The sequence below is a fragment of the Choristoneura fumiferana genome, chromosome 2, assembly GCF_025370935.1.
Source record: "Choristoneura fumiferana chromosome 2, NRCan_CFum_1, whole genome shotgun sequence".
NCBI lineage: Eukaryota > Metazoa > Arthropoda > Insecta > Lepidoptera > Tortricidae > Choristoneura > Choristoneura fumiferana.
The window spans coordinates 4,705,258-4,718,190 of NC_133473.1; the positions used below are offsets into that span (position 1 = coordinate 4,705,258).

The 12,933-nt window shown below is 37.1% G+C and overlaps 1 protein-coding gene across 1 annotated transcript in view; it reads left to right on the forward strand.

Annotated features, from left to right (window-relative positions):
• The window catches only part of LOC141441294 (uncharacterized), a 41,535-nt gene extending 28,602 nt beyond the window's left edge, over positions 1 to 12,933 (forward strand). Inside the window, exons 7-12 of the mRNA XM_074105980.1 lie at positions 3,818 to 3,986; positions 5,794 to 5,987; positions 9,726 to 9,846; positions 10,469 to 10,658; positions 11,621 to 11,763; positions 12,314 to 12,933. Coding sequence (XP_073962081.1) covers positions 3,818 to 3,986; positions 5,794 to 5,987; positions 9,726 to 9,846; positions 10,469 to 10,658; positions 11,621 to 11,763; positions 12,314 to 12,889 — 1,393 coding nt within the window. The 3' untranslated portion in view covers positions 12,890 to 12,933. The remainder of the gene's footprint in view (positions 1 to 3,817; positions 3,987 to 5,793; positions 5,988 to 9,725; positions 9,847 to 10,468; positions 10,659 to 11,620; positions 11,764 to 12,313) is intronic.

The following is a 12,933-nucleotide window of genomic DNA, read 5'->3' on the forward strand; positions in this document are numbered from 1 at the left end:
TGTGTTCAATAATTTAAGCTCGCATCATAACACAAACGTCTATTACTAATATTAGGTAGTTAAGTCTATACAAATTGCTTTGTTAATGACAGATTCATATGAGTATGACAGATGACCGAGCCTATATTATTTCTACTTTTGGCCACTATGAGCGCTGCGATAGATTTCATTAGGTACCTACGCCCACCTAGTACTTCGCACCCAGCGAATAGTTTCTAATAGAACTTCAAATAAATATTACGTCATTACCTAAACCAAAGTGATAATTTCAAATGTTAATATTTTGCACAAGAACTTAACGCAATTTTAAGAAGCCGTTTAATTTTTTTTTGTGAAGTATTTTAAATTATATAGTTAACGCTATTAATAGTTTTTAATTTAATGTTCACGATGATAAAAAAACTGGCCAAGCGTGAGTCGGATTTTGGATCCGTACAAATTTGTAAGTACTTACATCTTAATTTGTGCCATAAACGGCCGTAGGTATCTATAAAAATCTTGTGTTAGCAGAACCTTGCTTCTAAAGAAAATATACGCATTGTGGGGTCGTTTTAGATGGTTATTGACGTAGACAGACAGATCTAGATAGGTAATAATGATTTTCAGACTTTTTATTCTTTATGCTTTGACATCGAGAGCTACCAAATTTCAAGCTTCTAGGACAATCGGAAGTACCCTATATGTTTTTCGGTTACGGCGATTTGTACGGAAACACCTTTTTAGGGTTTCTTACACAAAGGGTAAAAACAGGACCCTATTACTAAGACGTCACTGACCGTCCCTCTGTCTGTCACCAGGCTGTATCTCGTGAACCGTGATGTCTAGCAGTTGAAATTTTCACAGATGATGTATTTATTTCTGTTGCCGCTATAACTTGCTCGATATGAAGAACAACAGGTAGACGCTTAAAATATTCACACAATATTTAGCTGTATATTCACTTTAAAAATAAATACCTAATTAAATTAAAAGAAAATAAATATTGAACAGGGGCTCCCTACAATAAACGCGATTTTTTTGGCGTTTTTTGCTAAATGTCTAATGCTGTATAGATAATGGTACGGAACCCTTCGTACGCGAGTCCAATTCTTACTTGGCCAGTTTTTTAATGACTGTATCTTTTAATTGCGTTAACTTAAAGGTTTAATTTTTTTAATGCTTCAAGGGTTAGCAAACTAGAGTACCTAGGTATTTGATATTAATTTCTGCATGATAATATTATCTCTACTTGGTCCTGAGAAAAAGTCTTGACAGACGGACAGATGGAAAATAAAGTATTGATAAAATGGTTCCGTTTTTTCTTTTGAGGTACGGAACCCTAAAAAGCTATGTGAAATAACCTAAGCTATGTAACATAACAAAAGTTGGAAAACCCCCGAACTTGTCACTTCAAAGTTCAATATCTCAAAAATGGCTGCACCGATTTTGATGAAACATGTCTAAGAAACATCGCTAAAAACCAGATTTCAAATAAAAAAACTGCATTCAAATCGGTCTACCCGTTTAAGAGCTGTGGTGCCACAGACAGACAGACAGACACACGCAGCGGTCAAACTTATAAGACCCCTCTTTTTGCGTCGGGGGTTAAAAAGGAACAGACAGACAACGTATAGCCTAAACCGTTTTAGCTAAAGATTTCAAATTATTCATTTACGATCGTCGATCATAGAGGTGCACAAAGAAAGGATTTTAAAATTCCAGCGGGATAGAGACCTAGCTAAATTTAATTACTCCACGGGAGCGAAGTCGCAGTATAAAACCCTCTAGATGCAGGCAAACAAGCAGCATGCTTGGGTCTACAAATATCTCAATTTGTCTTATTTACCTGGTAACTAGAGGCAGATTTAGAAATGACGTGTTAGTAAGTTGGCGAAATATAATTGACGTAGCGAGCGTCACGTAAGTTTAAAATTATTAAAAGTTCACCATAAATACCTGCTTGACCTGTCTAATAGTAATAAACCAAATGCTATGGTTTTAAAAGGTATGCTTAAAATTCCGGTTTGTTGAATAAATTACGTCAATGTGGGTTTCGGTTTTAGTTGGCTCTAAAGTCTGGTTTGGACTTGCGAGAAAAATTGTGCAAGTTGCATTACATTGCGAGGCCGTAAAGCCAACGAGTTGTCGGTGGTCGATCGAGCGCCGCTATGTAATGCAACATGCACTTTCTTGCAAGTCTAAACTCGGATTAAAGCCCAGTTTTAGACCTCTGCAAGAAAAATCGTGCAAGCACTGCGGCGCTCGATTGACCACTACAAACTCGTTGGCTTTACGGTCTCTCAATGTAATGCAACTTGCACGATTTTTCTTGCAAGTCTAAACCCGGCTTTATATCGTGAAGTTTGTTTGACAAATTTTTATATAAATCACATTTAGCGTGAAAGATTAAACACACGTATGCTCTTACAAACTCTAACTTTACTAATATTAGTAGCCTTCATGCCACTAGTGGTGATACAAGCGATCAAGTTATTCGGAAAACTTGACCAGAGGAGTACCTACTTTAGTGTAATGGTACCTCGACACGGAGAGTCAAAAGAGGCGTGTTCAATCCTGGAAAGAACAATGCCCCCTATCCATCGATATCTATTTTGTAGAGACTGCATGTCTCTTACATCAGAACGGCGCACAAAATTTGTTCAAACCGCGGATTTGTGAGCTTTCACTATAGTTTTTTGAAGTCGTCCGTGACAGGGGTTGTGTCAAAGTAACGATAGTAAATGTTACCATACTGAAATGGCCTATCTATCAGCTTAGCACACAAAAAAAATCAAACATCTACCGCAATAATTCACGTCACCATAAATAAAAATTTCATCGTACTATCGTATCGGCGATAGGTGAAAAATTAAAAAAAAAGTCATAACTCCGAAAATACGAAAAATCGCGGAACATACATGGGGGTGATTCAGTTAGCCCTCTAGGTCCTCTATCTCCCGGCTTTAGTATATCACTACTTTTTGGGACACCCTGTATATTGATGATTGATGCGCCGCGCGTTTTGTCCCAAACAGCCAGTCCAGTGCCGTAAGGTACATAGATGTCAATGCCCCTATCTTACTTAATGAAAAGTGGAGATGAGGACAAAGGTGTATCGCGATGATTCGGCAACATTATATTGACTCTAGCGTTGAAGAGTAACTAATAGGAAGAGCTGTAACTATGCGGAAATACAGACGAAGGGAGCGAATTGCATTCCTTAGCAGTTCGCATTTTGAAAGTTAAGCGAACTGCTTCGTGCGGGCCAATGGAATACTAAAAACATTAGGGTGAAACCAGGATCCCGTTGTTAAAATTTAAAATGGAGATGTTATAAAATCATGAAAATTGCTACATTAAAAAGTTATAGGTAAATAATTGGCATTGGTCTCAAAAAAAAAATGTTAATTTATTTTTTAATAAAATAGGCGAATTTAAGATACCTATTTGAAATTTTTTGGCTTTAGTTGCGTTTTAAATTTTTTACCCTATTTAGAAGTTACCGGAATTATAGCTAACCATAGTTGCCACGGCGTTAAAAACTACGTTATTCGTTGCACATCACAATTATTAAAAAAAAATAGTATCTTCTGTCACCTGGCAGTGTTAGAATTAGGCGGATTAGTTATATAACGTTTATTTACGATGAAAGTCAAACAAAGGTCAAACGTTATTTTGCAAATATATAACGATCAATTAGTATTTTTTTACAAAAATGTTATAAAATGATTTAATAAACCTATTCCTCGAAATGGTTTTGGAATTAGACTACATTGTAAAAAAGTGATCAATCCCAATTACTGTACTAGGTACCTACTATTTATTTCTTCTTTTGCAGACTGACGCCTGCCCTTCTAGCCGTGGTTCTCTTCTATGCCTTTATCTGGGACCAGCTGTCCACCGGGCCCATGTGGGGGACCCTGGTCACTAAGAACGCCGAGGTGTGCCAGGAGGGATGGTGGTGGAACCTTCTTTATGTGCAGAACTGGTTCGGCTTTGAGGACATGGTGAGTTTGGATTTTCAAGGAGTGCCACCGCAGGAACAATGTGATCTCTTCCCTACTTCTTCAACTTCCAGCTTAGTAATATGGACGCTTCAACTCTAAGTGGCTGCATGAACTCACGCCTGGCTTTACTGCAATTAATTAATGACTATCAGAACATTTGAAATAATTACCACGAGCTTTGCGGCGAAGGAAAACATCGTGAGGAAACCTGGACAAACCTGCGACGCAATTCAATGGTGCGTGCGAAGTTCCCAATCCGCACTGGGCCCGCGTGGGAACTATGGCTCAAGCCCTCTTGTTCTGAGAGGAGGCCTGTGCCCAGCAGTGGGACGTATATAGGCTGGTAACAGAACATGTATTAAGATATTAAAGCGGACAAACTGTCAGGGAAACTGAAACGTATCTTTGAAAAACTATAAAAAATTATTGACAATAAACTTTAATACAATTTCAATCAAATTTTTGAAGATAAAGCCTTATCCATTCCTACTAGATTGTAGAAGATACTATCAGTTTTAAATATTTAGCGGTTGTTGACAACGAATTTCGGAATAAAACTACGAAATGCATGCATGTCTTGCAACATTACCAGTTTCAACTCAGCATTAGATTATTTACGTATATTGTAAGTTCAGAATCGGTTTGACTCAATCGTTTAGACAAATAAGCGAAAAAAACATAACACTTGGTTTGTTTACTACCTATTCCAATGGATCATAAAACCTATAGAATAGGTCATTTGCGCACATCGGGAAGTGGGCGTTCATTGTGAATCAGTTAATAGACATAAACATTTATCATTCCTTTAGACTTGAAGTGTTGCAAATTGTGCTGGGGTAATAATGTAAAGGCTATCTACGATAACTTGAAACAGTATTCAGCACTTCTAAGAGACCGAAAGCAGCGTTATTTTTCTTCTATCTCGTTTCTAAGCATTACGTGTGATACTTGTAAGAATGAAATGGTGAATTTGGTTTTCGCTTTGGTGTTATTGTGTTGTTCAGTTGAATAGAGTCCCTTGGACTGTCTTAAGGAGAATCTATGCGTCGTGTACTTTTAAATTGTGGACTCGTCCGTTTTCTTTATAATCCTGTAGATTTAAAGAAGAAAGAAAAAAAACAACCTTTAGTTTCGAGTTCTGAACGACATTAACAAAATAGATTAGGTGTACAGTACGCGTCTCTCAGATTACCAATGTGTAGACCCGCATTAGATTTTTGTGTGACGATATCAAAATAGATAGAAGTAAAATAGAATTTCGAATCAGTAGCTCTACATCTTGGGGCGGGCACTAGACCATACTGGGGTGGGCAAGAAAAAGTAAGTAAAATGGAACGGTCAAACGGAGTCGTAAATTTATGTCAAAATTGTCGAATGATTGATGCAATGCGGGGCCAACTGTGTGTTGGTTAGAAAATCAAGATTTGAAGTAGACAGACAGTTAATAGATACTTATAAATCGTGGTAAACTTCATTTGTTCGGCATTTTTCTACTAACTATAAACAACGTAAGGTTCAGAAACTGCCAAATAAACCTGTTTAAAAATCCGTAAATCTACAGATTTTTACAGCGACAAAATACGGATTTCTTCGGATTTTTTTTGCTACGCCTAAGGATTTCCAAAAATCCGATCTGGCAACACTGCCCGTTCTGAAACCTAAAGAATTCTCTAACTTTTTTACACCGCCATATTGTCTGCGAAAAAATGAAGATTTTTTGTTCATATGGGGTCATCTGAGAGCCAATTTTTGTGAGAGAGGCCGACCCGTGACGGCTTAAGCATTCAATTTCATATCTTTATTGCAGTGTGCACCCCAAACACACCAGCTGGCTTTGGACATGCAGCTGACTATCGTAGGCGGTATGATAGTCTGGGCCATGCAAGTCAAGCCAGGGCTCTCCAAGCTCCTCCTGCCAACTATCCTTGGCCTGTCAGCGTACTCAAGATACTCAACTGTAGCCGAACACCGTCTGACGCTGCTGGCGTATCACGGTGTCAGGTAGGCTGAAGTTTAAGGGCTCATTAAAATCACTCGGCACCTGACCCACACTGCCTCGTCTCTAGCGGTTAGTACCTATTCTTCATATGGATTTGTATGGGCATGCGCTCACTACGTCAACTATACACCGGATACCCTCGCTCGCTACAAGGCTCGATGCAGCTCTCCTCACTCACCCTTTACTGTAGCCTACATGAAAATTCGTGAACCAGGTGAGGTCCACTCGTTAACCACGTGAGGTACACTCAATGACCACGTGAGGTCCACTCAATGACCACGCGAGGTCCATGTGAGGTCCACTCGTTGATATCAGAATACCATAAATCACAGTAAAAGCCCGTTTATAACGAGAATAAATTAAAAAAAAAATAACAAAAAGTAAAACCGACTCCAAAAAAAACAAAAAATGGAACCGACTACAAAACCCTTGAAAATATTTTTCTAGGTACCTACTAGCTCGAAGTCGGTGACTCTGCACGAGCCAGCAGGGTTTTGTAGTCGGTTCCATTTTCTGTTATTTTTTTATTTTTTTGGAGTCGGTTTTATTTTTTGTTAATTATTTTTAAATTGATTCTCGTTATAAACGGGCCTTTACTGTGATTTATGATATTCTGATATTCTAAAACATAGATTAGTCCAAAGGTAACAAAACGTGTTTGATAGGTAAAACAATATTTATAATGAATGTTATTAAGAATCAGCCACTTCCAGTTTCATTTAAACTCACATTATAAGCTGACAGCGGCCAGACATGAGACCGAAAAAAAATGATGGTTTATAGACGAGCGAGCATTACCTACTTAGCTTTGACGAGTTCCATTGGTCATCTACGGTCTTCTTCATCAGGCCCAGTTTACCAAATTATACTTTCTGAATGTAACTGCTTTATCTTAATGCTAAAAATGCCAAAATCGCCATAGGTGTGCCTATAAAATTTGAGGTTTGCCCTCGATTTCCCCTGGGATCCCATCGTAAGATCTTGACTTGGTGACCATGGAACCACATCAGAAGAGTACTCTTTCGAATTTAAAAAAGAATTTTGAAAATCGGTCCACAATTGACTGAAGTGAACATACATAAAAAATACAAACATTGGAACATAGAACCTCCTTTTTTTGAAGTCGGTTAATAAAACAAATAGATATTCAGCGGTTGCTATGATTTCGACGTCCCTCTTCAATACACAACATTGATAATATATAAATACTCACTCTTTTTTTTAACCTATGTGAACACAGCGTTACAGGTGAACGAATTTCAATTCTCGAATATGTTACGGCAAAAATCCGGTTGTGACAACCCTATAAGCGTCCCAATAGATCGCAGGTGTCGATAATTTATGATAAAGGCAAGGACCAGGGTCATCACATCAGCCGAGAACCTGTTGAAAAAGTTCTTGTGTCATACTAATAAATAAATGCGAGTTTGCGAGTGTATGCGTCATTGTGTGTATGTGTTTGTTACTTGTTCAAGAAATAGCCCTAAGTAGAAGACTATTCTAACAAGCTCAAACATGAGGTTTTTTGTGAGTTTTTTTGATTAATGATGAATTCAATAAAACGGTAAGATTATTATTGTATTGACATCAAAAATATTTAATTAAATATTTGCTGTTTATTAAGTTTATTTCTTTTATTTTTATATTGTACCGTTTTTAGCCCAAACAAACATTAAACATACGAGTAAATGCAAAGTTTCATATTAATACCGTAATAGAAAGTGGGCGGGGTTTATCCGTGTGGTGTCGGGTTAGAATTGCACCCCTCCATTTCTTCCGTGGATGTCGTAAGAGGCGACTGAGGATATAGGTTAAGGTATACCGTAGGGGACAGGCTAGCAACTTGTCACTATTGTAACATTTTTGTCAAACTTAAAACCTAACCTAAAAGCGAAGCGGTAGGTAACGTTTCGTGTGCTCTGCCTACCCCATATATGGGAATACAGGCGTGATGTTTGTGTGTTGCGTGTGTAGTTGAAAGATTGGCTCAAAATTGATACTTTTACTCAAAATTGTTTTTTGAGTAAACTTTTTTTTTACTTAGGTTATAGTATGTCCCACTGCTAGGCAAAAGCCTCTCTTTTTATTCTTTCAGTCGTGAACTTTATGAACATTATTTCAAAGTATTGATTTGAGTATTAGATTTTTTTTAAGTACCTAGTGACGATATAAAAGAATGTGGATGGTTGATGAAGACCTCTGGAATAATGCATTAAGCTACTTTTTATCTCGATATTCCGGGGTAAAATCCTAAAAATAAAGTTGTGTTAAATACTTGTGATGTTAAATAACTTGTAAATCTGTTTAAAAAAATATATACCTCGTTGACATATTCTCAGCAGAGGTTTTTCCGAACCGGTGGTAGATTTTTTTTGACATTCATAAGTGCTTGTTATAGCCTAAATTGAATAAAGATATTTTGACTTTGACTTTGACTTTGAACCAAAACTATTAAGTTCAGAAATATTACATTTTTCATAGGGTGTTCTTTATCCAAGATAAATAAAGATGACGGTGTAATTTTCGGGTATTCCTTTGAGAATTCTGTAAAATCAACGTAACGCAACGCAAGTGTTAACACATTCACTGCCACCGACGCACATATGCGTTTAGGAACTTCGCCCAGTGCCGCTGTCTTATTCATACATTTTGAACGCACACGTGCGTCGGTGGCACCAGTGGAAGTCTGGTGGCAGTTAATGCGTTAATACGGATGAAGACGTGGATGGATACAAGCTAGTTTATTAGCTAATTGTGAATTTTGTTATTACCAAGTGGATCTCAAGGCTGGTACTATCAGACAGGAATGTCATTTCCATATATTTTTTTATGATTGCATAATTTTAACGAAATTATTTTGCGTCCAGTTTTTCAAGTTTCGTAAGACAATAATATTGTGATGTAGGTATTTATAAAGGCAGAAATAAAAAAAATCTATGTATTTATCGGGCCTTTATGAATTCCCAAAAGTCAGTGTCGTGTCTAAAGGTTTTTTGTATGGGTCATATGTGGTTTTTTTAATTGGATACACACATATCAGTCATCCGCATTTTTGGGGTTTTACTATGACTGTTTCGTGTGACTCATTTATGTGATTGGTCAAGTAACTATTTACTTACTTTATTAGTTTTTGGCACGAGACATTATTCTGGATGATTTGTGATCGTCCATGGGATAGTTTCCTAAAATAATTTAAATACTTAGTCCGTAGATTATCAGAAAATATTAATGCGCCCGAAATCACAATCCATTTTTAACCCCCGACGCAATAAGGGGGGTGTAATAAGTTTGACCACTGAGTGTGTCTGTCTGTGGCACCGTAGCTCATAAACGGGTGGACCGATTAGAATGCGGTATTTTTATTTGAAAACAGGTTCTCTAGCGATGGTTCTTAGATATGTTTCATCAAAATATAATATGTTATTTCAAATAAATATATTTCATTTCATTTCATTTCAAAATCGGGTTAGCTGTTTTTGAGATATTGAACTTTGAAGTGACTAAGTTGGGGGTTTTCCAACCTTTTCCTTCTTCGTTCCGTCAAACGATAAAAAATATATGAGTAGAAGAGACGCGTTAGTTAGACAATAGAACCTTTGGTTTGTCACTTTGGCGTACTCTAAAAAGTGGTACATTACATATACATATTAGCCCGTTTAGACAAAATTTTAAATGATTGAACTCAAAAGTGATTTTAATTTCATGACGTGTTCATTAGATACCCAATTGTCTCTTTCTAGTGTCAGCCAGCTCTACAGAACAGCACGCTTGAGCTACACGTCGGCTTACCACCGCTGCACTCCATACATCATTGGACTCGGTCTAGGACTCGTTTTACAAAAGCGTTCACAGCTCAATAAGGTATTTAAATAATCCTATCATATTATCTTAAATCTAGGGATACACTACGACCAACAGAGATCTTTTGTATAATATACCGACTATAGTACCTACGGTGTTTTTCAGAGAGCATTAAACAAAAGAGTGATGCGACTGACTGAAAAACAGATTCAGCACACGCCAAATCACTGGCTCTAGTCTAGATACTTGAAATTTGGCAGATATATTCCTTGAGGGTCATAAATGTGCTCTAAGAAGAGGATTTCTCGAACTTCTTTCATGGAAAGGGAATAAAAGGGATTATTATTTTTGACTCTGGCCCGTCATGGACTTGGATTTTTTTACTAGAGTCGTGTCTCAGGATTGTTGATTAATGGTATCAACCATTTACTTTATTGTAATCGTTAATTTTACTACCTACGCGAACAAAGTCGCAGGCATAAACTATTTGAATATAAATTTGTAGCCGCTGTTGTCCAGGATACTATCTAAACTCTACTCTTCCCCCTTAAAGTTCTCTGGCAGAAGGGAACAGGTAACGGCCAAGCACACGAGAATATTATCCAACTCGCACCTCCCCATGAAGTAATGTGTGTTAATTGAAGTGTATCATAATACATGTCATGTTTTTATCTATCCATAGATCCTTCTAACCCTGGGCTGGGTGGCCAGCATTGCGCTATGGGGTCTGGTGTTGTGGGCAGGCATGGACTCAGGTCACATACAGTACCGATATAACGTCACCTTTGCTGCCCAATATGCTGCGTTAGCACCCATAGCCGCTGCAGTGGCTATAGCTTGGGCTATCTATGCTATACACAATGGACATAGCGGTGAGTTTACAGTAAGATCCATACTACCTATACACAGACGGTTCGACGATAGGGAAGACAGGACAGCTTAGAGATTAGTGACCCTGACTACGGAGCTAGAGGTCTTGGGTACATACCTCTTGTGCGCGTATGTGTGTTCGTTACTTCTTCACGCTAAAATTGAGATAAAATCCCAAAATTTTAATAGCTAGGTTGACCATTTGCTAATGTTATTTTCATACAATGTAAATGAAGACCACTAAATGTTTGGCAATCCCCACGGATTTTTTGCGAAATGCGGGAATTTAAATTCAATTGGTTCACGCAAGTGAAGCCACGGGTTAAAGTTAGTAAATAGTAACTAATACTAATATTGTGCATACTAGACTAGTAAATTGTTTATACGCACTCATCTGCATTATTTATTACTCTAATAGGCAAACTCAGACATTCTAATCAAATGAAGTTCCTTTTACAGTTCTCCCATAAATGACAAGCTTTGGTAAATATTTTACATCCGCTTCAATATAATAGAAAAATTATAGGAAAAGTACTGAACGTTTAATAACAAAGCTTTAGCTAACCGCCAATATCTGCGTCATTGGATTCCACGAAGCAATTTTTTTTTCTTAATCTCGATACAAGTTAACCAAAATAATTGTAGTAATTAAAAGTTATTTTTATGTAGGTACGAGTATCACCTTCCTACAATGATCAGTAGAGAGCGGATTTGAAGTAGCGATTACAAGTTTAATATGGATATGACTAGTGCGATTGGTTAGATAGATAGAAAGATTTATTTATTAGACATCATGTGAAGGGTTCACGGAAAGAACATGTCGTCACCATTTTTTAAATTGAGATTTTAATCTCAAAATGTAGAGCTCACAAAGTACTATGACTTACCACTGAATTAAATAATCTGAACGTACGCCATAAGTTTATACCAAAATGAAAATTTTAATTAACTTATTTTGTTTCAGAGTTCCTGAACAATTTTCTGTGTTGCCGTCCCTTAGTGCTGATAAGTCGACTATCCTACGCTCTCTATCTTTGCCAGTTCATTGTGTTCCTCACAACTGCTGCTACTGTTCGGACTACCAGTGAATTCAGCTTAATGTCTTTGGTAGGGAATGTTACTTTTTATAGCCTTCGCAACCCACCATACAACAAAAATTAACATCGAAATTTAAATCTTAATGTCTCATAGATAAAGTTGAATTTATATTTTTGTTAATTTGAATGATACAGAGAAAATGACACTTTATTCCTTTTTCAAAAAAATATTTTGTTAACAATATGTACTAGTATTATCACTTTGAACCCCAGGAGGGTAGGCATATTTTCTCTATTTTACTCCTGATACTGAAGATGCACAATAATTTCGTCTTTTAATCAATATTTCTTGTTTTATTCCCCAGTTGATGTCTTATGAATTTTTTTTATGTAATGAGGGTTTTCACAGAGGTGAAATATTGCTAGAAAGCGTTAGCATCGTGAGGTCCATTTGACGTTTGACGTTTGCTTGCGATTGGCTCATTTAATTATTTATTTAACCAATCACGAGCAAACGACAAATGGACCTCACGATACTAACGCCATCTAGCGATATTTCGCCTCTGTGAAAACCCTCAATTTTAAGTAATGGTAAAATATACATTTTGTTTTGTTTTCAGATTGATTTACAAGAAATGTCACTTATAATTCTCTCATCTACTATACTTACGCTGACATTAATTATACCAATGCAATCGCTTCATAAAGTGTTCACTTTCTCTTCGAGTTCAGACAAGGAAGAGGAAAAAACAGAAACAGTAGAGAAATCAACCGTAGAAAATCATAAAGATTCAGATATCACACCTAATGATATTGAAGAAGAAGAAATAGAAATTCCGCAAGTTAAAAGTAGGCAAGTTCTCGTAGCACACAGAGAAACGTTGGAAGAAATACCTGAAGTTGAAATTGAATATGAATCGCAGCGGGAGAAAATTGAAGGCTTAGAAGAAATTTTAGAGGAAGAGGAAGAAGATGGGGAAGATGAAGACGTTAGAGGAAATCATCTTGATGAGGAAGATATGGAAGTGATTGAGGAAGAACAGGGAGGCGAGGATGATTTTTGGGGAGGCAGAGACGAAGATTATGTCCCACGAAGAGCGTATCCAGAAGATAATGATGATGGAGATATAGACGAGTGGGAGTGGACGGCAAACGGAAGTCGAAATGGAGCTCAACACTACCGATACACCAGATAACAATTTTAACCTTTATGTAAATTAAATCAAACGAATTCGCCAAA